The sequence below is a fragment of the Bos mutus genome, chromosome 10 (assembly GCF_027580195.1).
Source record: "Bos mutus isolate GX-2022 chromosome 10, NWIPB_WYAK_1.1, whole genome shotgun sequence".
NCBI classification, from domain to species: domain Eukaryota; kingdom Metazoa; phylum Chordata; class Mammalia; order Artiodactyla; family Bovidae; genus Bos; species Bos mutus.
In genome coordinates this window covers 8821248-8848996 of record NC_091626.1, presented here as the reverse complement: position 1 = coordinate 8848996, position 27749 = coordinate 8821248, and the positions used below count along the sequence as shown (strand labels likewise).

General features: G+C 36.1%; 1 protein-coding gene across 2 annotated transcripts in view; it reads left to right on the top strand.

Annotated features, from left to right (window-relative positions):
• The window catches only part of AP3B1 (adaptor related protein complex 3 subunit beta 1), a 235741-nt gene that overhangs the window by 41487 nt on the left and 166505 nt on the right, over positions 1-27749 (top strand). For both annotated transcript variants that reach the window (XM_070377253.1, XM_005899718.3), the window contains exons 3-6: positions 1725-1799; positions 16020-16115; positions 16722-16882; positions 19249-19315. In XM_070377253.1, coding sequence (XP_070233354.1) covers positions 1725-1799; positions 16020-16115; positions 16722-16882; positions 19249-19315 — 399 coding nt within the window. The remainder of the gene's footprint in view (positions 1-1724; positions 1800-16019; positions 16116-16721; positions 16883-19248; positions 19316-27749) is intronic.

Here is a 27749-nt window from a genome sequence, read left to right as displayed (position 1 = left end):
GACAAAACAAGCACAGGGAATAAGGAATGATGAATAAAGTGGTAGAGCTGAATCTAAGTGCATCAGTACTCATCTCATGTCACCAACGAAAAGAGACGGTCATATTGGATCAAAGTGTCAAGATGGAACCATATGTTCTCTAGGAAAAATCCACTCTTAATGTAAAGATAAAGAATAGAAAGACGGAAAAATATATACCATGCAAAAACTAACCAAAACACAAAAGAACAACTCCCACTCCTAACCCTGGCACTTTGGTTTCTCCTGCAGTGCTTTAACTTTCCATAGCACTGTTATCCTCGCATTGTTTTTTGTCCCTCACCCCCATTAGAAGTAAGCTCAGATGGGTGAGGGGCTTCCCTGCTGACTGAGAGGTAAAGAATCTGCCTGCCATGCAGGAGATTCAGGTTCAATTCCTGGATCAGGGAGATCCCCTGGAAGAGGAAATGGCTACCCATTCCAGTATTCTTGCCTGCAAAATCCCATGAACAGAGGAGCCTGGCAGACCGCAGTCCACGGGGTCGCACAGAGACAGACAAAATTGAGCACTTGTGAACAATCCAGTGGGTAAAGACTTTGTATTGTTCACGGTTTGACCCCCAAGGCCTAGAATAGTTCCTGGCATGTAATGTTCTCTTGGCGAATGTTTGTTGAATGTATTTGACTCTCGGATTTTTTTTCTCCTTCATGTAGTAACATCTTTTTGAATAGCATTCTGTAGACTAAAGTTGGGGAAGCCTTGGAATAGGGTATCATAGAAGAGGATATCTGACTTAGGTAATTATTGAATGACTGAAAGAAGGGATCTTAGAGAACATGAATCCCTCTCTCCTTATTTTACAGATAAGAAAATTGTAAAAATCGCATAAAAATACTTTAGCTGCACCACTTTATGAACCTTCTTTAATCCTCAGAAGGTTTCACAAAACAAGAAATTTCACAGGTAAAGAAATAGAAAATGAAGATTAGCTTATAAGAGTTTTCTAAAGCTGTCATGTAGAAAATCTTCTGAGAGATTATTAACTGAGATTAATATTGTTTAAAATGTCACATAGTATTTATAAAATGTTTTTGTAAATTTATAAAACTAAACACCTTATATCCTTTTATCCTTAGATATGGTATATAGCAAAGATCTTTGTAAAAAATTAGAAGTTAACGCAGGAGGGTGAATTGAATCTTGTTTTTTCTCTTAGAAAATATGGTGGTACACCTAACTTTAATGAGGAAAGGAAGAGGACTTCGTGAAGGGAGCTTTGAAGAAAATGGTTGGAGAAGAAGGGGAATCTATTTTTTAAAAAAAAAGGGAGAAAGAATGACTGTAGTTTGTTTAGAATAACATTTATTCTCCACCCCCACCCCACTGTAAATGTATTATATCTTTAATGTAAAAACTTGTTAGAGTACAAATATTTGAAAATGTTTATAATGCCATTAACCATAGAAATCTATTATAAATATTGTATGTCTTAAATTACTGTGTTTCTTCCCTAATATGTCTATGTATTTGTGTATTTATATTGATTCACAAGAGATTGTTCTTTGGTGCAGATAGTTGGGCTAAGTAAGATGACTCAAAAAGAGTTAAGCTTGTTAATTCTATAGCTTAACTTGTTTCTGTAGCTTATCTTCTAAATATTATATGTATGTAGAATTTATGTTTTGTTTTCAAATGACTAATTTTTTAAAAGTTTGAGCTCTTATATTCTACTTTTATTCCTCAGATGATTGCAAAAGGGAAAAATGCATCTGAACTATTTCCTGCTGTTGTGAAGAATGTGGCCAGTAAAAATATTGAGGTACTGTTTTGATTCATAATTTTCATGATTCCTTTTGTTGTGATAGAATCATATACTTTTCAGTTACTTTGAAATACAACATAAGATATTTAAGTGTCACTAGATTTTCGATACAAATAAAATGTCCATAATCTTAATAGGTGGAATTGAATATAAAGTAGACATAATCTTAGCTTGGAATTTTCCTGGAGAATGTGAAAAGTAAAATTGAGATTACTTCATCTTGGTTAAGGATGGTAACTTTCTAAGTATTCTTAGAAGCTAGTTTTGTTGAAGTTCTGCTCTTGGGACTTGATTTTAAAGTACTGTATGTCCAGGCCTAATCAGGGCAGAGACTGAATCCAGGTGTTAGGACTCCAAATCTAGTGCTTTTCCTGGAGCATCTTAGTTCTGGTAGACCCTTTCTCAGTGTAGCAGAGGTGAGCAGAAGGCAGGATGTAGTGGGAGCCTTCAATTATTGGTCTCTCTGTATAACTGTCGAGAGATTGACAGAACTTTGAGGCCAAGGTAATTAATATTAGATCAGAAGGACTAATATGAGACTGATAGAGTGTGAAAGAAAAACAGAATGAGCCCATGTAGAAACTGTTGAGAAAGATGAGTAGGATTGAAAAGTTCAATGAAGAGAAATAGAGATTGATCTGAGCAAATGGTATGTTTTTTTGTTTTTGTTTTTTTAATTAATTTATTTATTTTTGGCTGTCCTAGTTCTTTGTTGCTCTGTATGGGCTTTCTCTAGTTGTGTTAGACAGGCTGTTCTCTAGTTGGGGTTTGTGGGCTTCTCATTGCAGTGGCTTTTCTTGTTGCAGAGCACAGGCTGTAGGGCGCACGGGCTTCAGTATTACAGATGTGGTCACAAGTTTAGTTGCCCTGTGACATGTGCAATCTTCCCAGACCAGAGACTGAACCTATGTCCCCTGCACTGGCAGGTGGATTCTTAGGCACTGTAGCACCAGGGGAGTTCCATCTCGGTTTTGTAATAGGAGTGTTTATTTTGTTAACACTTGATGTATTTATTGATGTTGTTGAATTTGAGTGTACTATTATACCATTTCTTTTTTTTGGTTTCCTTTGTTTGGTTTTTTTTTTTTCCTCTCCTTTTCCTCTTTTTTAATGGAAGAAATGACAGTTAAATTTTTCTTGTTTTTATTTTTAACCCATACTTTGTATTTTTTTTTCTTAGTGTTGGCTGTATCCACTTAGCTTTTCACAGTCCAGTTATGTTTAATGTTGCACTTCTTCACATAAAGTATAGAAATCTTGCAACTGTATATATCCATATCCCTATTGTCTTTTAAGTTTTAGTTATTAACTTACCAGGTTTATATAAGTTAAAAACATCATAAGACAGTGAAGTTTTTCCTTTAAATACTTATGTGATATAAAGGAATTAAAAGAAAAAAACAAAAAAGTATTAATCATTTATTCAGGTATTTATCATATCCAATGTTCTTTTTGAGTTCTAAGGATTCACATTTCTGTCAGTATCAAGATCATCCTGCCTGAAGAATTTCTGTTGGCTTTTTCTGTAGTGGAGGTCTGCTAGCAATGAATTCTCTTACTTTTATCTGAAAATGTTTGCATTTTGCCTTCATTCCTGAAGAATTGTTTCACTGGTTGTAGACTTCTGGGTTAATAGTTTTTGTTTCAACACAAAGATGCTTTGAAGATTCTTTTGCTGTCCATACTTTCTTATGTAAAGTTTCTGATGACTGGATCATTGATCTTCCTGTATAATTTGTAATTTTCCTCTTGATGCTTTCATCTTTTGCTCTTTATCTTTGGCTTTGAGTAATCTGACTGTACTGTGCCTTGGTGTGATTTTATTCGTGTTCATTTGGTTGGTGTGTGTTGAGCACCTTAGTCCTGTAAGTTCCTGTCTTTGATCAAAAGTGGAAAATTTGGGGCGATTATTTCTTCAGGTAATATTTGCCCTCTTCTTTTTTCTCTTTCTGGTATTAAAATTGCATATATGTTATGTTGTTTAATTTTTATCTGAGAATGTATGGAACTTTGTTGGTTTTTTTAGATTTTTTTCTTATTCTTTATATAATTCTTACTCATCTATTTTTGAGTTTGTTTACTCATTCTTCTGTTCACTCCATTTAATTAAGTACATTCATTTTTACTTTAGAAATTAAGATATTAAAAGTATTAAAACTATTTTTTCATTTTAGAATTTCAGTTTATCCCTTTATATCCTTTGTTTCCTTGCTGCGATTTCCTATATCCTATATTAATGGAGAGCACATTTTCTTTTTCTTAAGAATAAGTGTAACACCAGCTCTAAAATCCTTGTCTGCTAGTTCCAGTATCATTTCCTCAGGCTTTTATTCGTTGATTTCCTTTTCTTGTGTGCTTATGTTCCATTGTTTTACTTTTTCTTATGTTGGATAATTTAGGTTGTTTCTTTTGAAATAATGAATATTAAATTATGTAGATTCTGCATCCTTTTATATTCTATAGGTGATGTTTTTGTTTTAGAAGGCAGTTATTTTGCCTAGATTCAGATTTCAAATTCTCTTGCATAGGCAGCAGCTTAATCTCATATGTTTTGTCTTTTGCTGAGCTGCTTTGAGTCTGTTCTGAGCTTCCATGGTTCAGAAGTTAGTCAGAGATGTGGCTAGAGACTGCTTAAGAGCCCATCTCCGGGCTCTACTTTATGGATTCCCCTGTTGTCTTCAGTGGCCATGGTGTTGCTGTGTTCACTTTTGGGTTCTGTCAGAGAGACTGGTTTATCCATCAGTGCCTCCACCTGTACTTCATTGACTGTTCACTTAGCCTCAGCAGAAAACCATGGAAATGGGGACGTTAGTTCATGCAGCTCTTTTTCTTACCATCTTTGCACATACTCTATACCAGAAAAATCTGTTTGTTTCTGTTTCATTGCCAGGGACGTTAGTGCTTTTTGTATTATGTCTAGGTTTTTTAATTGTATGTGGGAGATTGTTCTGCTGGGGTTTTATTCCAAAATTACCACAAGTCCATATATCTATTAAAGAGATTTAAAAATGAGCTCCCCTTCCCACCCCCCAAAGTCTTTTATTTGTCCTTCTGTGTTTACCATTCATGTCCCTTTTGATTCCTTCATGTAAGTCCATGAATGACTGGATTTTTTTCCCTGAATGACTAGAGGAATTTCTTTAATGTTTTGTTTTGCTGCTGATGAGTTTACTCAGCTTTTGTTTAAAAAAGTCTTTCTCTTCTTTTGTATACAATTTGAAAACATCTTTGCTGAGTAAAATGTATATTTCTATGTTCTTTACTGTCTTTTTCTTTTAGTATTTAAAAAATATTTTGTTGTTTTCTGACCTACACGGCTTCTTATGCCAAGTGTCTTGTCACTCTTCTCTCTCTGTGTAAGCTATCTTTTCTTTCCTCTGTTGATTTTAAGATTTTTCTGTTTATCACTGGTTTTCAGTTTTACTGTGGTATACCTTGTCATATTTTTCTTCATGCTTATTCTGCTTGGAGTTTGTTGAGCTTCTAACTCGTGTGGGTTTATAATTTTCTTAAAATTGATAAACATTTCAGACATTAGTTTTTCAAAAATATGTCTTTTCTGTCTTCGTTCCTTCTGGTATTTCAAGCAGACATACAGTACACTAATTGGTAGTGTTGCACAGGTCCCTTTTTCAGTCTTTTCTCCCTGTGCTTCACTTGAGAAGTGCTCAGGCTAACCCATCTTGCCTTTTGTAGTGTCTAGCTGTTGTGACTCCCCTGCAGTATAGTTATCTTACCAGCTACTGTATTTTTCATTTCTACATGTTTAATGAGATCGTTTTTATATCCTCCAGTTATCGCTTCAGCATATTCATATTTTTGTCTACCTTGTTGGCCATATGGAGCATATCTATAATAGTTGTAACATCCCTCTGCTAGTTCTGTCATTTCTGTCGTTTTAAGTCTTTTTCTGGAGACTGATTTTTCTCACAGTTATGATTCATACTGTCCTGATTTTTGTTTAAATTGCGTTGAGTTTTCTTGTGATGCACAGTTAAGTTTATGTGGATCATTTGATTATTTCAAAGCATACTTGTTTTGGATATTTTATACTGTTTTATTTTAACTGCTTAGGTTCTCTGAGAAACAGTCAGTAGCTGTATCAGATCTCCGAGCTAGTCCACTAAATACGAATTTCTTACCACCTTATCCTTTCTTTTTTTTTTTGTATTTTTAAATTTTTAATTGGAGGATACTTGTCAAAGCATACTTTCAATGTTTACTAAAAGATACAGAAACACCTTTAGGCTAGACTGACGTAGGCCCACTACTAAAGCAGTACCTTAGGATTCTGCTCAGTCATAGGTGTATTTATGAGATATTTTCTCTCTGGCTGGTGAGAACATGAGCTTTTCCTTGCTTTTTGTGATCTTTGGTGTCTGTTGTGCCTGCTGCTTCCCTGTGTTTTTCTGGTCTGGCTTCAGATAGTTGCATCGTATGTGCAAGACCGTGCTAGCCCACAGTTTGATGTTGTTCCTCTCCAGAGTGCGTTCTTTCTCTCTCTGAAGTTCGCTCCTCTTTGGTATTCTGCTTTGCAAACTCAGGCACCCTTGGCCTGTGTGAACTTTGATCACTGTCTCCTCAGCACAGTGAGGCACAGTGAGTTTTCTGGATTCTGTTTGAGTTGCTCCCTTGACTTTTTCCCCTTTCTCAGGCTTCACAGTCGGAGAAGGCAATGGCACCCTACTCTAGTACTCTTGCCTGGAAAATCCCATAGACGGAGGAGCCTGGTGGGCTGCAGTCCATGGGCTCGCGAAGAGTCAGACACGACTGAGCGACTTCCCTTTCACTTTTCACTTTCATGCATTAGAGAAGGAAATGGCAACCCACTCCAGTGTTCTTGCCTGGAGAATCCCAGGGACGGGGGAGCCTGGTGGGCTGCCGTCTTTGGGGTCGCACAGAGTCGGACACAACTGAAGCAACTTAGCAGCAGCAGCAGCAGCAGGGTTCACAGTAATGTACTGCCTTGTGTCCAACATATGAAAACTTTTGTTTCACTTTATTCCCCCTGATTTTCTGTGTGGTTAAGGTAGGGAGGGTAAATAAGATCTCTCAGTTATTATTTCTGAGTTATAGCTTTATATCATAATCTGGAAATATTTTTAAAACCCTAAAATATGGAAAGTTATCAGTCAAATGAAAACATCACTCTCAAATTTTCCTACTTTCCATGAGGAATTTTCAATTTATAGCTTCTCTTTTCCATCCTTTATATTGAGTTCTGTGACGGGGTTTTACAGAATATATTAAGTAAACTGCATATCATTAGCAGTTTTATAGTCAGTACTTAATTACTTCTAGTTTGGAAAACAAGGCATTTTCTAATGAAAAATTTGGAACAAGAAAAATAGAGTGCGTAAACTAATCATGACCTGAGAATGATGATTAGAGTTTTTTGCTTAAGTGAAACAAACAGATCAGCCAGGTCACATTTCATTTCTGTTATACAAACACAATGTTGATATAATGTAGACTCTTAGCTATTATTTGGACACTATGGAATAGATTGGGCGTTAATCTCTCATACAAAAGAAACTAGTAGTTTAAATAATTTGCATTTGCATGTTCGAAATCTGGAAAAGCGTGGTGAAGTATATGTTATACAATTTTTAGAGTGTACATTTCAGTATATAAAATGTTTTCCTGTCATCTTAAATTTTTTAGTAGGATAATTTATATTATACAAATTTAAAGATTCTATAAAAATTTTAAACCTGCTTTTTAGATACATTTTGAAGTAATGTCATTTTCTATTAGATAGTAAGTACAATACATATTTCAGATAGATGAATTTTGTGCACAAATGAATAGGCATCGTAGAATGAACTTGACTAACTTGAGTAAATTAAAATCGAAACACTTGTATACTTGTTGCCAACTGAAGAACTAGGATAAATTAATATTGGACTTAAGTTGATGAACTGATTCTAATTAATGGGATAAATCTAGACTGAGCATGTAATCTTACAATATTTTCAAAGTTTACTTATGATTAGTTTAGTAGATACTTATTAAGTACAATTTATGAGCTTGTTACGATGTATAATTCTGAATTGATAATTTAATTAAACTGTTTTTGTGGTATGACAATGCCATCTGAGCTGTCTGAGCTCCTAATTTGATATGTACATTAGTTTTATGATTTCTGGTCTAAGAGTTTAAGTAGCTGGGGAAAAAAAATCAGGCTTTCACTTAGAAAAGTTGTGAGCTGTAGGTAAAGCTTGTCTTAGTGCCTTACATATAACAACTCACTTTATGCTCGCAAACAGCCCTGTGAAGCTGGTTCTTTCATTTTCCGTATTTTCATTATGAGGACAGAGTAGCAGAGAGATTAGGTTACGTGAGCAAGGTCACACACTAGTGCCTGGCAGTCAGAATCCAGAGCCAGGCAGCTTGGCTTCAGAAACCATTTTAGGTCATTCCCCTTTTAAAGCCATTCTTCCTGTTTGAATCCTTCCTCCTTTTTCTTCAGTTTCTTTGACCTTTTATCATCATCTGGTATTTGCTATCCTTTGGGAGGTATCTGGCATTGGTATAAACTTGTTTTAACTCTATTGTATTGAAGGAGAGTTGATTTACACTGCTGTATCAGTTTCTGCTGTACAGCAAAGTGATTCAGTTATATGTATACATTGTTTTTTATATTCTTTTCCATTATGGGTTTTCACAGGATAGTGAATGTAGTTCTGTGTGCTCTGCAGCAGGACCCTGTTACTTATCCATTCTGTATAACAGTTTGTATCTCTAATCCTTTCCCCAGCCCCGTCCCCCCTTGGCAACCACAGGGCTGTTCTCTGTGTCTGTGACTCTCTGTTCCCTGGATAAATTCATTTGTGCCACACGCAAGTGATATTGTACCATATTTATCCTTTTTCCTGACTTGCTTCTCTGAGTAGGATGATTGCCAGCTCCATCCATGTTGCTGTGAATGCTGCTGTTGCCATTGTTCAGTCACTGAGTTGTGTCCTGCTCTCTGCAGCTCCACGAACTACAGCAAGTCAGGCCTCCCTGTCCTTCACCACCTGCTGGAGTTCGCTCAGCGTTCAAGCCCATTGAATCAGTAAATGGCATTATCTCATTCTTAAGTATTATCTTATACTTAAGGAGTAGTATTCCATTGTGAAAGCAGTGACAGATTTTATTTTCTTGGGCTCCAAAATTACTGTGGATGGAGAATGCAGGGGCAAAATTAAAAGATGCTTGCTCTTTGTAAGGAAAGCTATGATAAACCTAGACAGCATATAAAAAAGCAGAGACATCACTTTGCTGACAAAGGTCCGTATAGTCATAGCTGTTGTTTTTCCAGTAGTTATGTATGGATGTGGGAGTTTGACCATAAAGAAAGTAGAGCCCCGAAGAATTGATGTTTTTGAACTGTGGTGCTGGTGAAGATTCTTGAGAGTCCCTTGGACAGGAAGGAGATCAAACCAGTCCATCCTAAAGGAAATCAACCCTGAATATTCATTGGAAGGACTGATGCTGAAGCTGAAGCTCCAGTACTTTGGCCACGTGATGCACAGAGCTGAGTCATTGGAAAAGACCCCTACGGCTGGGAAGGATTGAAGGCAAAAGAAGAGGGTGGCAGAAGATGTGATGGTTAGATAGCATCACTGACTCAGTGAACATGAATCTGAGCACACTCTGGAGATAGTGTAAGACAGGGAAGCCTGGAGTGCTGCAGTCCACGGGGTCGCAAAGATTTGGACACAACTTAGCAACTGAACAGCAACAAGTATTCCATTGTATATATGTACCACATCTTGTTTGTTCATTCATTTGTTGATGGACATTTAGGTGGTTTCCATGTTTTGGCTATTGGGAATCGTGCTACTGAAAACATAGGGATGCATGTATCTTTTCAAATGACGGTTTTGTCAGGGTATAGGCCCAGGAGTGCGATTTCTGCGTAATACGGCAACGTTTTTACGGCAACGTTTTTTTAGTGTTTTGAGGAAACTTTGTACTGTTTTCCATAGTGGTTGCACCAGTTTACATTCCCACCAGCAGTGTAAGAGGGGTCCCTTTCCTCCATACACTCTCCAGCATTTGTTATTTGTAGGTTTTTTTTTTTTTTAAGTGATGGCTATTCTGATCAGAGTGAGGTGATACCTCATTGTAGTTTTGATTTTCATTTCTCCAATGTTTAGTGATGTTGAACACTGTTCTGTGCACCCGCTGACCATCTGTATGTCTTCTTTGGAGAAATGTCTGTTTAGGTCTTTGGCCCATTTGGGTATATAAATTTTTTGTTTTAGATATGGCTAGAAATGACCAAGTCCTTGGATATTGATAATAAGTTATGCAGTAACTTGTTCCTCCTGGACTTCCAGGATTCTTGTTTTAAATAGAAAATTCTGTACTGTTAGCTATTTGTAATGTTCAGTTATCAAGAGTAGAACTTTTCTATTCATTTTTAACCTTTACAATCAGATTCTGATATGCTGTCTAATATTTGTAACAGAAATGTCCCTATAAATATAATTCTGCCTCTCCCCCATGGTTTCACTTTCCATGATTTCAGTTACCCATGGTTAGCTGCAGTCCAAAAATATTAAATGGAAAATTCTAGAAATAAACAGTTCATAAGTTTTAAATTGCTCACTATAACACATGCTGCTGCTGCTAAGTCGCTTCAGTCGTGTCCGACTCTGTGCAACCCCATGGACTGCAGCCCACCAGGCTCCCCCGTCCCTGGGATTCTCCAGGCAAGAACACTGGAGTGGGTTGCCATTTCTTTCTCCAATGCATGAAAATGGAAAGTGAAAGTGAAGTCGCTCAGTTGTGTCCGACTCTTAGCGACCCCATGGACTGCAGCCTACCAGGGTCCTCCATCCATGGGATTTTCTGGGCAACAGTACTGGAGTGGTGTGCCATTGTCTTCTCCCACTAGTGTGATGAAATTTTGTGCCATTCTCTCTGGGGTCCCCAACCATTGATGACATCTGCTCCTAACATCTAACCATCAACATTGTCGTGCTCGGTAATCCCAGGATCACCCATAGCGGATGACCCTCTTTCTGATGCACCATCAGAAGGTCAATAGCAGCCTGACCCTGTATCACAGTGCCAGCTTCATTCACCTGACTTCATCTTACACATAGGTATTTCATCATCTCCCATCACCACAAAAAGAAGGGTAGGTGCAGTCCAGTAAGTGAGAGGGATCAGATTCACACAGCTTCCATTACAGTATATTGTTATACTGTTCCCTTTATTATTAGTTATTGTTGGCCTCATACTGTGGCTAATTTATAAATTAAACTTTATTATAAGTATGTGTGTGTAGGAAAAAACAGAGTATGTATGAAATTTAGTACCATCTATAGTTTCAGGCATCTCCTGGGGGTCTTGGAACATACCCCTCACAGGTAGAGGGGGACTACTGTATTGATCTGTTTGTTCTAGGTTTGTTTTGCTCTCAAAATGCTGTTAGTTTTTGGAAACAGGCTTAATCCTCTAATGTGGAAAAACTGACCTAAGCTGCTTAAAATTTATGTTCAGAAAATGGATGTTTCATTGCTGTCAAGTACAAAATTTCATTTTTACAAGTACATGCTGCCTTAGACACACAGTTGAGCTGTACGTCATAAGCCATTCGATGTCAAATGATACCAAAAGTGACCTAGTAAGCAATCAGTGGTTATACTACAGAAATAATCAAAGGTTTAGTCAATAACTCATGAAGTTTGATGCACTAGTATTGATAAGCTAATTAAACAGATCTGCCTGTGTTCTTCCAGCCTACTGGGGCTCTGCTGTGATTAGCTTTACAGCAAGGAGTATTGTAACATTGAATGAAAGTAACTGATCAGAGAATGGAGTAGTCACGAAGCTTTAAGTACTCCCATTTCTGGTCACAGAATGGTTTCAGGGAAAGTAGGCTTTCTCTGCACACCTGCAGCCAGTCAGTGCATAGGCCTCTTGTGGTCAATATTGATTGATTCTTATAACAGAACTTGAACAAATTTAGTGTTTTGCAACCTTCTGTGATTTAATATTGTTATGCTTTTTGCTATAACAGTCATAAAAATCCTTCTCCAATGGTGAGTAATTATAGCAAGCCTTCTAGCTCAGCTGTGGTTTGAACGTTTCAGTGTTGCCAGTATATATGCTAGATATATTTTGGAGTTCATAATTCAGCTTTAAGAGCTGGCTTACAGTTAGGTAAATAAAAGATGTTGCTGAGAAATAAATCCCAAGAAGATGAGGAGGTGGGTGTGGACCCAACCCAATCTTGTTTCCACACTTTGCTGAGAACTGTAGACTGAGATCTGAATATAATTGGTGAAGAGAAAGAGTATTTTAAATGATTAATTTTCTTTTAAAAAACCCACAAGTTAAAGACTTTGGAGGCAATCTTCTTAATACCTGTTGTTTTCTAACAGTGTGTTGATGTCCTTTTAAACATCTGTTTCATGAATTGTAACTATTGGTGGTAAGTTAGATATAGCAATCTAATAGGAAATGTCCCTCCCCACCCCCCGCCCATTGTCTCTCATTGGGCTGTGATGTTTCATTCAGCTGATTATTATTAGGCTCTTACTGTGTGCCAGGCTATGGTGCCTGTACTAAATAACCTCACGTTTGTTCCAAGATTTGAGAAATATCTTATTTAAAATCTTGATTTGATATGTTTAAATTGGTGCAGATCAGTCAACCAGCAAATGTTGGCTCCTTTTTGGTGCTGTTGTAATCTTCAGTTCAGTTCAGTTCCGTCGCTCAGTTGTGTCTGACTCTTTGCGACTCCATGAATCGCAGCACGCCAGGCCTCCCTGTCCATCACCAACTCCCGGAGTTCACCCAGACTCACGTCCATTGAGTCAGTGATGCCATCCAGCCATCTCATCCTCTGTCCTCCCCTTCTCCTCCAGCCCCCAATCCCTCCCAGCATCAGTCTTTTCCAATGAGTCAACTCTTTGCATGAGGTGGCCAAAGTACTGTTGTAATCTTAGGAACTTTAAAATCTGGTTGGGGAGAAAATGATAAGTGCTTCTTAAACTGGGATTTAAGAATTTAAAGATTTTATATATCCATTTAAATATAATCTAAAGCATTGGGTATATTTGGATCATTTGGTTACCATCTTGGATACTAGTATCATTTAATTTTGGAACCCATTTTTTGTATTCTTATGTGAGATCACTTGATTGACTTGAAGGGGTCTGAGTGGGTTGGTATCATCTGTGGATGAGTGGGCATTTGGGTGAGATCTGCTTTTGATTGATTGACAGGCCAAGGTGTGTGGTTTTTTGGAGTGAATTTGTTTCTGATTGGCTAACGTTCAACAGCAGGGGGCTGTCACAGTTCGGTTGACTTGCAAAAACTTGTTGATTTAGCTGAGTTTTTGTCTGTTGAACTCATTTAAAATAGTTCTGGTGGCTACATGTTGCCAATGCTATAGAAAAAGCCATCTTAGAGGAGTGTGGGAACTTAAAAATACGTTGTTTCAGATTGTTTATAATGAAAACTTCAAATACTTTTAAAATCAGAGAAAGTACTATTATTTTGGAGTTGGAGGTTGTCTGGAAACATGAGATTCACCCCTGAAGTGAAAATGTCTCTATTGGTTTATGAGTATAAACTTAATATTTGTTGTAAAAAAATTAAATAATATAGAAAGATGTAAAGAGTGAAGGTCACTGGTTAATACCATTACCCAAAGACAGTCACTGTTAACACTTTACTGTGTAATGTTAACTTTTATGCTTAACTGCTTTGAATCTTGGTTCTTCGTTTAATAGATTTCCATGTTGCTCAAGTTACTTAGCGTCTCTGTGCTTCAGTTTCTTCACCTGTAAAGTACAAATGATAATGTCTATTCATTGAGTTGTGAATATAAAATTAATTAATCTGAATAAAACATTTAGAACTGTGCCTGACACATAGTTAAGTATATAACTATTTGCTATTATTACCATATTATGTCTGGTCTAAGACATGTGTTTTCTATTTTAAAGTTTATGCAGTTGGGACTTATCTTTACAATTGGGGATGACTTAAAATTGGCAGAGGTTTGTACCTTTCTTGTGGTCCATGAAATTATGGTACATCTTACAAATTGAATGGTGTATCCTAAGACTGATAAAATATAGCATGTGTGTGTATATTTTCTATTAATACAGAAGTGAGATCATAAAATACATACTGTTTTGCATCCTTAAAAATTTTTACAAGGACATATTTTCAATGTCAAATATAGATTCACTTAATTATATATAATGGCCACATAATACAATGTTATGTGGATATACCATAATTTGTTTTACTGTTCCCCTACTAGTGGAAATTTTATGGTTTAATGTTTGCTTTTATGGAAGATTTTGATTAGTAGAACTTGAGAGAAAAAAGGATGATAAACTAAGTGGAGATTGAGACAAAATCAAGTTATATTTGAGGACTGTTTCTGATTGACTGGAAAGGGAAGATTATGGGCTGTATTGAGTAGGTTTTACATACAGTATGGGCTGTATTATATATTAGGTTTCATTTTTAAGATTCTGTGGGTCTATTCAACACTGAAGAGTAACTGAAAATATGTTTTTTGTTAATTTCACCTATAACCCTGTCAAGATAGTACAGACAAATTGATATTACCCTGAAATGGTGTGTTTAGCATTTTTATTACTAATGATGAAGATGTAGAAAGTATGTTCATCAAGTTTTCACTCTTGTTCCTGAAATTGTGAAGAATAGTAACATAGGTTGGATTATAGATTAAGAGCTAAAATTATCTGAGGAGGGTGCCATGATGGATCGAATTTAAGTTGTTGAAAATTTCTATAGGTATGTGTAAGATAGTGTCCTCCTTTTAAAAGACCTCATTAGGCCAATTATTCAAGTGTGGATTGATTTAGTCAGTAGTACATTTGGAAAAAGTATATGGTTTTAATCAAGAATTAGTTGTCTCAGTAAAAGCACCTCATCTGGAACAAAATCTTAACTAGTTTGTCTTGCTTAGACTTCATTTGTAGCTTGGAGTGCCACACTGAAAAGAACATAGGCAAATTGGGGTGAATTCAGAAGGGAGCAAACAGCATGGTGAAGGAACCCAGAACTCTGCTGTCTGTGTCAAGAGTAGCTGAAGCGTGAGGACGAGAAGGCCACGGCCGTGCTGCGCTTAGGTGCTCAGTCGTGTCCTACTCTGCGAACCCATGGACTATCGATATAGCCTGCCAAGCTTCTCTGTCCATGGGATTCTCCAGGCAAGAATGCTAGAGTGGGTTGCCATTACCTCCTCCAGGGGATCTTCCCAACCCAGGAATCCAACTCAGGTCTCCCCCGTTGCAGGTGGATTCTTTACCATCTGAGCCACCAGGGAAGCCCTGACTGTTATCCCTAAAGAAATCCACATTGGTTCCTATGATGTAAAATATGGCCCAGTATAGCATTGTTTTCCTTTTCAGCATTGATTCCAGCTGTTTCTAGCTACTTCCCCTTCTTTCCCATGCTCTTTGAACATTGCATAAACCTTTAGATATGTACTGTGGAAATATATCAGAAAATTAATCAGGCAGTGGTATCTGATGATATTTGTAAAGGGAGATACAAGCTGAAAGCAGTGTCATAAGGAAGCAGTTGATGAATTTCAACTCAGATTTCAATTTTCGGTTAATTTTTCTGCTCATCATAATTTTGTTATAAATTTAGTGATTTAATTGCCTTTGAAAACAGTTTTCATAACACACTTCCATCCGTCTGGAATTTTTATTACATTAAATTGATGCTGTTGTCACACATTCTTCCAGAGCTGAAAATACCATGTAATGTCTTTTGGAATCTGAATTTTATCATAGAATCGGAATTGTGTTTCAGCACCTTTGACAGATGAGCAAATATGAGTTCCCATACCATAAGTTGGTTAGTGGACAGAACCCAAGTTCCTTCTATTATTTGTATCCCTCATTTTGAAAATACTTTTGCAGTTTAGTTAATGTTTTAATACTCTTGTATAAGTTTTGCTCAGGAACTTTTTTTCCCTTCAAGAGGAAGGACACTTTGATAGGATGTTGCTGTTACAGATTAGATTAGTAAAATCCTTACTTTACAAACTTTTTCTGTTTCTATTAATTATCTTGTATTATCTTTATTTTACAATGTAGCCTATGAGCAGGTTCTGTTACTTAGTTTAGGAAAGTTGAGAATGGATTTTTGTATAGACAGTATTGAATGTTTAGTTTTCACTCTGGCTAGGATTAAATGGTTTTTTCTTTTTCACAGATCAAGAAGTTAGTGTATGTTTACCTGGTCCGATACGCTGAAGAGCAGCAGGATCTGGCCCTCTTGTCCATAAGCACTTTTCAGCGAGCTCTGAAGGTAAATAGTAGAGTGAGCAGGCAGATAGCTGCAGCATTTCTGCACAGTTGAAGGTGTGTCATTTAAAGAAGTGGAGCAATAATCCACTCAATAGTGCAGTCATGTTTTGAAAGAGTTAAAAGGCCTCTCACTGTGCCTATTCAATACCCTAGGAAAATAATTTATATAATCAACTGGGCTTTGCCTTGTATGTTCCGTTATGTTCAATGTAATCATTATTGTGCATCAAAGAACTCTTCATCATTACACTAACTTGTAGAAAGTATACAAAGAGGGGGCATGACTTTTTTTTTCAGATAAAATTAACGACCTGCAGCATTTTATTATTATGAACTCTAAAAACCTGCATGTTTGGTAATATATGATCAAGTAGAACTAAAAACGTTACTTTGCTTGTTAAAACATTATTCAGAGAAAGAAACGTTTTATTTCTCTTTTTCCTTAACCACTTCCATATACTGGTTATTTATTTTAAATTAAGTAGCTTTTTTTCTTTTTTGCTATTGTTGTGTTATATCCTATAAGCACCTGTTAACTCTTTCATAATGATGTGTTTGAAATATTGCAAACTTGAAATTTTGATGAATATTTTTGTACTATTTTTAGGACCCAAATCAACTAATTCGTGCAAGTGCTTTGAGAGTTCTGTCAAGTATTAGAGTGCCAATTATTGTACCTATTATGATGCTTGCCATTAAGGAAGCTTCTGCTGACTTATCACCATACGTTAGGAAGAATGCAGCCCACGCAATACAAAAACTGTACAGGTTGGTACTTTATAAATAATACCAAACATCCCTAATGTTGCATGGAATGTTAAAGCCCACGGAGGCGTATTTTATTCGCTCATATAATAGTTTGACCTTAAACTGAGTAAGTAAACTCAGTGACCATGTTTCTTTCTCCTTGCCCACAAATATTCTTTATACATCTTCAATTTTATTTTGGTTATTTTGGGAGCCTTTGCAGGGTTTCTGCTTGTAGGCCTGTTAGGGACAGTGATATTTTATGGATTTTATAACTTAAAAATAATCAGATATTGAATTATCATTTATACAGTTTTTCTCATTATACATACGTTTATGTTATTAGAAAATTAAGATTTTTTTTCCTCTTCCTTATTGTAGGGTAGAGTCTAAAGCTTGTTATCTTTTCAGCTCACTTTGTTACCCTTTGATCCATCTTTGGTCCTGCTATTCCCTTCCTTGCTTGCTTCTTTTCCAGAGCCGTTTTATTAAATACTGTTTAAATACTGATTTTTAAATATAGCACCATACTATATTTATGTGATATGTATATTGTATATGGTATAATTATATTGATAGACATATATACATATATATATGGTACCTTAATCTCTGTAGAATATATAATGCTTATATAAAAGAATTATTATCTTTCATAATTTGGTATTATTTTCAGTTACCATTTATTTCATGAGCTTTTATCAAGATCATTTTGTGTTTTTGGTGTGGTGCTATATGCATAAGATGTATGAAAATGTTAGAGGATGTACTATCACATTTTGAGGGGAAATAATCAAACATATGCCAAATAATTAAAGCAATCTATAATTAAAGTAAGGTATTGCTAAATAATGAACTATGTATATATAAAGCACAATGACAGTGCCTTTGATAGGGTAGAGCTCAGAGATTGTCATATAGGGTTTCTTAAAGTAAAATATAAATGGGATTAGTTAGGAAACATTAGAGAAGGGAGAGTGGAATTTGAAACAATTAAAATTTTTGAGTGTTCAGATAATTATGTGCTTAGTCATTTCAGTAGTGAGACTCTTTGTGACCCTATGGACTGTAGCCCACCAGGCTCCTCTGTCCATAGGATTCTCCGGGCTAGAATACTGGAGTGGGTTGCCATGCCCTCCTCCAGGGTAATTATAAATGAGATAATTATAATGGTCAATAATAAACTTATATAATGTTTATGAAAAGTGAAACTCATTTTCTTAGGTTAATTGTCAAAGTCAACTCATGCTTCATAGTCTTTATCCTTTCTATTTATTAACTTACAAAATAAGATCAAAGCTCGCTGCTGCTGCTGCTGCTGCTGCTAAGTCACTTCAGTCGTGTCTGACTCTGTGCGACCCCATAAACGGCAGCCCACCAGGCTCCCCCGTCCCTGGGATTCTCCAGGCAAGAACACTGGAGTGGGTTGCCGTTTCCTTCTCCAATCAAAGCTCACTATGACAGTTTAAAGCCCATCACTGGGCTCCATGTTACCTCTCTCTGTCTTGAATTTACAGTCTAGTAGCTCAGTACTGCCTATTAGTCCTCTCCATAAAATGTTTCTTATCTCATTACCATCTCTTGTTCCTTTTTAGTCTCTACCTAGAATATTTCCACTTTTTCCAGCTCTAAAGCTGTTTAAGATTCATCTGAGATGTCGCATCCCAAAAGAAACCCTCCACAACCTTCCTGCCTTCATCAGTGTTCCCTATCCCCATAGTCCCTTATCTATAGCACCATTATGTCTTAAGATTATATCTGGGACTATCTGTACTAGATTGTCTTACTTCTCTTTGTAGGCTCATTGTTTAGTTTCTCAGTGAATGAACAATTGAATTCTGTGCTAGGAAGAAATTTTTTCGGTATGTAAAGCTGGTATTATGATGCATCTGTCATTTATATGTGAGCCTTTGTTTATACTTTTTGGTTTTAGATGTCAGGTTTTATTATGCATGTCTCCGTCAGTAAACTAGAATGATACAGAATTTTTATTTGGAAATTTCTCTGTGTTTCTTTTTGACAGTTAGGTATCCATGGTCAAAAATGATTCCTATTTTGTTATTTCCCCCTAGTTAAAAAAAGGTTTTGTGGTTTAACTAACTGTAATTACTTTCTTGAGGTTTTCAAGTTCATTTTAAGAAGTAGTTTTGTTCTTTAACTATTTTCTTAATGGTTTTGATATCTGGGTTTAATTAATATGAGCAACTTTAGATAGAATAGGAAAAGTCAACTCATTCCACTTTAAATTTTTTCTGTTTATTTCTATCTAAAGTCTTTTTCTCCCCCCAACTTTAAAAATTTTTCATATTCTTGAAATGATTAGCCTTACTTAAAGTTAGAAATAAAGGAAAAAAAATTAACGTAAGTTTTTTCTTTTTATATTTTAGCCTTGATCCAGAGCAGAAAGAAATGTTAATTGAAATAATTGAAAAACTTCTGAAGGATAAAAGCACAGTAAGTAATATCTTTTCATGTCCAATAAATTGTGCTTTATTTATATAATATTATTTTACTATCATATATATGACATAATAATTCTTATAGAATAAAAAGACGCTCCTTGGAAGGAAAGCTATGGCAAACCTAGATAATGTATTAAAAAGTAGAAAAATCACTTTGCCAATAAAAGTTTGTATTGTCAAAGCTATGTTTTTTTTCCAGTAGTCCTTATAGATGTGAGATTTGGACCATAAAAAAGGCTGAGTGCCAGAGAATTGATGCTTTGAAACTGTGGGGCTGGAGAACTCTTGAGAGTCCTCTGGACTGCATGGAGATCAAACCAATCAATCCTAAAGAAAATAAACCTTGAATATTCATTGAAAGGACTAATGCTAAAGCTGAAGCTCTAATACTTTGACTACCTGATGCGAAGAGCCAACTCATTGGAGAACACCCTGATGCTGGGAAAGATTGAGAGCTAAAGGAGAAGAGGGTAGCAGAGGATGAGATGGTTAGATAGCATCACTGACTCGGTGGATATGAATTTGAGCGATCTCTGGGAGACAGTGGAGGACAGGGAAGCCTGGCACGCTGTAGTCCTTGTAGTGCAAAGAGGCAGACAGGACTTAGCGACAGAACAACAACAACTAGATTTTGAAATTATATAAATATTAATGGAGCTCATTAAAATCTTGAAAAATAAAAATGTCCAGGTAAAGAGAAAAGTTCCATTTGGAATTTTAGTTTGTTACATATTTCTTCATGAGAGTCTGAAGAAGAGCAAGTTGGGGAAAGACAATTCTTTCTTTAACCTGTAGCTAAATTGTCGACTGCTTTTAAGGTCAACTTTTTTTTATTTTAAACAATGATTTCGTAGGATTTTTAAAGGCTGAATCAGTTGAAAACAAATAATTGTTTTATAATGTATTGAGTATTAAAGAGATAATGAAAAATAGAGGAGTGTGTTTTAGTAGTATAAATGTGTTATTTTTTTTTCTTAGATACTAAAATGTTTTCATATGTATAACACTGTTTTATTGGCTGGTTAGTACTGAGCAAATTCCCCATCTTTTGGAAATGTACGTGTCTCTTCCTCCTTCCTATCCCACTCTTATTCTTTATGTATAGTGACATAATAATGAGATCTAGAAATAATGGCAATGCATGGGATCTATGAGCAGACCTCTGGAGGAGCTGGTGTAATGGTATCTTTTGGTGGAGTCCTCTGCACCCACAGAAAACACGACCCTCAAAACTATTCAAAAAAAGGATTCCAGCTCATTTTAGGAAGATATCACCCAGTTGCATGCATATCTGTTTATAGAAGCCAATATAGCAGCCACTAGCTTCGTGTTGTGCTCAGTTGCTCAGTCATGCCCGACTCTTTGCGACCCCGTGGACTGGAGCCTGCCAGGCTGCTCTGATCATGGAATTCTCCAGGCAAAAATACTGGAGTGGGTTGCCATGACCTTCTCCAGGGGATCTTCCTGACCCAGCAATCGAACCCAAGTCTCCTGTATTGCAGGCAGATTCTTTACCATCTGAGCCACCAGCTAAGCCAGACTATGGCTGTTAATATATGGCTTAGTATACGGTCTGTCCTGGAGAATGCTCAGTGTGTATTTGAGAGGAATGTATATTCTACTGGCCTTTCGGTGGCGTATTCTGTAGATGTCTTTTGGGTCTCATTGGTTTATAATGTTGTTCAAGTCTTCTGTTCTTTATTGATCTTCCTTCTTGTGGCTCATTAAAAGTGGAATATTGAAGTCTACCGTTAACTATAGAGCTGTCAGTTCTGTCCCTGCTTGCTTTGTGTATTTAGGAACTCTGATATTTGGTGCATTAGTTCAGTTCAGTCGCTCGGTTGTGTCCGACTCTTGGCGACCCCATGAACCGCAGCATGCCAGGTCTTGCTGTCCACCACCAACTTCTGGAGTCTACCCAAACCCATGTCCATCGAGTTGGTGATGCCATCTAGCCATCTCATCCTCTGTCGTCCCCTTCTTCTGTCCCTAATCTCTCCCAGCATCAGGGTCTTTTCCAATGAGTCAACTCTTTGCATGAGATGGCCAAAGTATTGGAATTTCAGCTTCAACATCAGTCCTTCCAGTGAACACCCAGGACTGATCTCCTTTAGGATGGACTGGTTGGATCTCCTTGCAGTCCAAGGGACTCTCAAGAGTCTTCTCCAACACCACAGTTCAAAAGCATCAATTCTTGGGCGCTCAGCTTTCTTCACAGTCCAACTCTCACATCCATACATGAACACTGGAAAAACCATAGTCTTGACTAGACGGACCTTTGTTGGCAAAGTAATGTCTCTGCTTTTGAATATGCTACCTAGGTTGGTCATAACTTTCCTTCCAAGGAGTAAGCGTCTTTTAATTTCATGGCTGCAGTCACCATCTGCAGTGATTTTGGAGCCCAGAAACGTAAAGTCTGACACTGTTTGCACTGTTTCCCCATCTATTTCCCATGAAGTGATGGGACCAGATGCCATGATCTTAGTTTTCTGAATGTTGAGCTTTAAGCCAACTTTTTCACTCTCCTCTTGCACTTTCATCAAGAGGCTTTTTAGTTCCTCTTCACTTTCTGTCATAAGGGTGGTGTCATCTGCATATCTGAGGTTATTGATATTTCTCCCAGCAATCTTGATTCCAGCTTGTGCTTCTTCCAGCCCAGCTTTTCTCATGATGTACTTGGCATATAAGTTAAATAAGCAGAATGTACTTAAAATTGTTTTTACCTTCCTTTTGTCATTATAAAATGTCTCAATCTCTCATAACAGTTTTTAAATTCTACTTTGTCCTGTTTAAGTACAACTTTCTTACAATTGCTGTTTACATGATATACTTTTTCCTTCTTTTTACTCTCAACCTGTTGGTATTTTTTAATCTAATGTGTGTCTCCTGAGGTCTGTATAAAGTTGGATCTTGATATTTACTCTGGTCTGACTACATATGCTTTTTGTTTAGATGGTTTAATCCATTGACATTACTTCTTACTATAATATAGTTGATTTATAGCTACCATTATGTTTTTCTATGTCTCATGTCTTTTTTTGTTTGTTATTCCCCCTTCACTACTTTTTTTTAATATCCAGTGTATATATTGTGTATGATAACTCTTTTAGTGATGTTTTTCGCTATGTATTTTTGAAACTACTGTATTTACCTGAGACTATACTTGGAGACTCGGAGAAGGCAATGGCACCCCACTCCAGTACTCCTGCCTGGAAAATCCCATGGACTGAGGAGCCTGGTGGGCTGCAGTCCATGGGGTCACTAAGAGTTGGAGATGACTGAGCGACTTCACTTTCACTTTTCACTTCCATGCATTGGAGAGGGAAATGGCAGTCCACTCCAGTGTTCTTGCCTGGAGAATCCCAGGGACGGGGGAGCCTGGTGGGCTGCCATCTATGGGGTTGCACAGAGTCGGACACGACTGAAGTGACTTAGCAGCAGTAGCAGCATACTTGGAGACTAGATAGCAAATTTCTTTTAGTCAATAATGTAGCAGGAATCTTTATTTCTTCTGTAGTGGTTGGCATAATGAAGACAGAGAAAAGAAATTTGATTCCTTTTTGTCTTTTGTATGGCATACTTGTTATATGTTTCTAGACCCAAATACAAAATCAATGTTATTGATATTGTGGATAACTTGATTTTAGTAATAATAAAAAAAAATTCAGTTTCTTCTGTCTTGAAGACATTTGCCAAGTACTGTGAAGAATACTAAGATCTGTAAGAAACAGATCCTTTATTTTAAGGTAGTTTGCCATGATTTCTGCTACATAATAAGCTAAAGAAATTAGTTTCTTGGCCTAGAAATGAAATCTCCATATATAATATGTGCATGTCTTTTCAAACAAGATGTAACATGTCATGGGTAACAACTGTCTTCTTTGAAATTAAACAGAATTGTATTTGAGCCTAAAGTTTTACCACTTATTAGCTATGTATTAGGGGCTTCCCTGGTGGCTCAGAGGTAATGAATCCACCTGCAATGCAGAAAAGGCGGGTTCGATCCCTGGGTCGGGAAGTTCCTCTAGAGAAGCGGAAAACATCCCCTTCTCTCCTGGAAAAGGAAGTAACGGTGCACTGCAGTATTGTTGCCTGGGAAATCCCATGGATAGAGGAGCCTGGCAGGCTGCAGTCCATGGAGTCCCAAAAGAGTCAGACACTACTTAAGCGACTGAACAATAGCTATGTATTAAGCCTTCATAAATTTCAGCTTCCAAATTTTTAGGCCTTATTATTTCCAATCTATAAAGTTTTTGTTTGTGTTGAGGAAGTTATTGTATATAAAATCCTTAGCACAGTGCCTGACACCGTAATAGGAGATTAATAAGAAACAAACGACTCAAAAAGGCATGTAAAGAATACACTTTCTTTGCAAATTTAGAATGTCTGGGTTCTGACCCTGTATTTTATATTTATTTCCAAAATACGATAGAAAAAATATTGTACTTGTTAATAGTAGATATTTAGTATTTGTTGAATAATTGTGAGCATTAATTTGCTATATTCTTGGTGCAGGTAATTAGGTATTTACTGTTGTTTTCAATGTTTTACTTCCCAAATGGTGTGTGTCATGCTCTGGTCATAGGTAGATAGATCCTTTGGGAGCTTTGACTGTCTTGTCATTTGTGAGGTACTACCTGTCCTAAAGTATATATAGGATATGTTTATTTTTTTTTAATTAGGAAAGAACCTACATCTGTTTTCTACCCATATGAAGCGGGAGTAGTTCATACTGAATTCTGTAATTTCAGAGCAGAAGTACACGGTTCTCCAGTGTTTTGCCTTTTCATGTCAATGTTTGTAACTTCCTTTTCCAGCATTGAGAAATGTGACTTAAATTATCCACTACACTCACTCACTCAGTCCTGGAATGCAGATAAAGTATTGTTTCGGAATTGCCAGCATGTACTCTGTGAAGAGTAGTGAGACGGGGACTACTAATTGAGTTAAATGTTGGTTTAAGAATTACGTTTATCATTAGCCTTACTTCCTTGAATGCTGTTGTAAATTGAAATTGCATTAACATTGTATGGTTGAACTTGTTACATTGGTATAGAAGAAAGCTAGCTATTGATTTTCTGTATGGTGATTTTATATTTTGCTTCTTTACTGAATTCTTTTATTGTTTGATTTAGTTTTATCTTTCAACCTCCATTGTTTCATTCCAGAAAATAAATCATATCATTTGCAAATAGAGATAACTTTACTTTCTCTTTTCTGATACTTAATGACTCTAATTTTTCTTATCATAGTTAATTATAACTTTAGTACCGTGTTCAGTAGTGGTGGAGATGGTGAGCATCCTTACCTTGTTTCAGTTTAAACGAAATGCCTGTCATGTGTGTGTATTAAGCAAGATGCTGACCTTGAGGATTTTTTTTCTCTTTATCTTTTAGTTTTGTCCGGTGTGTCAAGGTCAGTTTTTTTCCTGATACCCAGTGAGGCTTTTTACAATATAGATTTAGAATTTATGTTATTTCTGGCAAAGCGGTGTTGTTGTTGTTAAGTTTTAAATATTACTGCTGTTCAGCTGTTAGCTTTTCTTCTTCAGAGATTTCAGTTTTCTCTAAGTTGGATCTTTGCTGCCTTTACTTCTTTATCTCTCTTTCTTTCTCTTGGTTCTTTTTGTACTTTTCTTAAATGCCCCTTCCTAAATTTTTATTGAACTATTTTCTGCCGGGGTCATTTTGCAGTTTAATTAAGGTGTCTGGTTATTTCTTTTCTGGTTTCAATCAACTTCTGTTTCTTCCTGTTGTCTTTTGTTCATTTCTGTTTTGTGATTTTCAGTTTCAGTTCATTTATGTGATCTTGAAATGCTTCTTTGAGGCAAGTTAATTCATTTTGAAGTGTTACGTGACAGTTGTTTGTTTGCTTCATCATGGATTTTTTTGTGTGGATAATTTTCATCAATTGTTTTGATTTTCATCTTCTGCTCTGATCTACCAGGAATCTTTTTTTTTTTGTATTTTCACACATAGGCTCCTCTCTTTCTCTCTGCTCTTGCTTTCAGTTCTCTCTTATGCCCACTTCTAACTCGTGTCTGCTTTTATTCTGGGCAGTTGTTTCAGACTATCATAGATCTTTGTAAGGTTTGTGATACATAAATGACAGATAACTCTTTGATTTTAGAACTTATTTTCTACTTACATGTAATTAAAGTTTGGTAATTCCAAAGTATTTTAGTGTTGCTTAGAGCTTTGATTTTAATCTTTTTGCTTTCTCTGACTTTGCGTTCAGAGATTCACGTTTCCCCAGGTAGCATTAACATTCTACCCAGTAATTAAGTTGTCTACCCAGTATTTAAGTGTTTATGTTTTGTGAATGTTTTCTGATTATTTTTTCCTTTGTGTGCTTATAGTTTGATGTAAAAAGATTGAAAACATTATGATATCCATATAGATATTTATTGATCTTATCTTTATTATTACTTTTTCTTGCCAGATATAATATATTGAAGTGATATAGCTATATTTCTTCCCCACTAATTAATAGTGTTAGCATTAATATTTAAAATAAAAAATCTAAATCATTTTTGTTTAAAATTTCCTCATTAAATGATCCAAATTTAATTTATTTCCACATTTTAAAAGGAGTTTATTTGCTGTCAGCAGGAGCTTTTTGGGATCATGATGATAATGATGATGACATTGCTGTTGCTGCTGATAAATAAATTTTGAAAGGTGTTAATATGTTTAAGAACTCTATTTAATCTCTGTTGATTTTGAGATTTACCTTCTGTTGCTTCTTTTAGTCTAAAGGAAGATTTTATTGAAATTGAGATTTCAAAATTAGTTGTGTCACTCTGATTTTAAGAAAAGGTAGAAATAAAAGGCCTATTAAAATAGAAGTGTTTTTCCCTTTTACTAGATAAATATGTATATTTGTCATATGAAAAGTCCTTTCCTCAAAATAAGTCACTTTGGGTTTAGGAATACAGTTATGGTAATATAACTAGAAAAACATCTTAGAATTACTTAGATAGCTATTGTCTGAAGGTATCTATTGGGCTTCCCTGGTGGCTCAGATGGTAAAGTGTCTGCCTGCAACACGGAAGACCCAGGTTCAATCCTTGGGTCAGGAAGATCCCCTGGAGAAGGAAATGGCAACCCACTCCAGTACTCTTGCCTGGAAAATCCTATGGACGGAGGAGCCCGGTAGGCTAAGCCCGTGGGGTCTGTATCTGTAAATTTTAAAAGATATAAGAGCTTACCATGTCAGTGCAATTAAGGGAACACTTTTATTTATGCTAATCATACAGTCAACTGTTACATTTTTTAATATAATTTCTTTATTGTATTTTCCTGGATTTACCATTTTCATCATATTTTCTCTATTCAACGTATCCGAAACACTTCATTTCTTTACTGAAAACCTTTCGGATGTGTAAATTCCTTTTTAAAATTTATAACACTTTCTCGTTTTTGTTTAAAATGTAGAAATTTATATTTATTGAGCAATTTAAGCTTTGTAGTGAACCTTCTTTCTTTTATTTAGAACACCTCAAAAGCAAAGTGGTATTTATTTCCTTTTCCTTTCAGGTTAATTTTAAAGAAATCCTTTTGTAGCATTTAACTTTCTAATAGAAAATGGCTTCTTAGGAAAACAAATTAGATCAGTGCCTACTGAAAATTTGAGTTGTTTATTTATATTTTTTTGGTGACAAAGTTTCTTCTCCTTAATTTAGCTACAAAATGATGTTTAATGAATATATTGGTAGTTCATAGCTAAGCTGTGGGGGTAAGACACTATTTTATAAGTTATTGATTTAATGTTGGTAAAAGCTTCACTCTTATGGGCAAAAAACACACCTCTGAGTTTGTGCAGATGTTTTATTGTGATAGATCTATTATCCAGCTATTAGAAGATAAATGACTGATCTTTCCCATTTTCCATGCCTCAAGAAAATTGAAATAAGAAGGGGAATATCATTTGGGCTGTATGATTAGGGCAGGTTGGATGGCCATTAATTTAAGAGAAGAAAATCTTGGCAGCACTGGCCAACTTATACCATATTATCAATCAAACCTTGATGCACTTCTTGTGATGACCCAGCACTCTCAGGTTTTTCCAACGTTAATTAGAATTCATGACAAAATAGATGCAAGGAAACGTTTTGTACCCTTCATAATTTTATAGAAAATTTATTGTTATTAGAGGAACCATTTGCTTAGTGTGATTTTTTTCATTACCAGCTTGTCAACTAGCATAGATAATCTGGAGGAAATATGAACTCCATAGATGGAGTGTCACTTTTGTTGATGGTTCATGTAGTTTACCTTGGAGCACAGCTAATGGCTGAAGTTCATAGCAACAGCACAGAAAAACGTGGCAACCAAGGGAAGATAAATGAGCCATGTTTATTGCTTTAATATAAAAAATACATAAATGGAAAACTGCATTTGAATTTGATGAGCTCATTGCTAGTT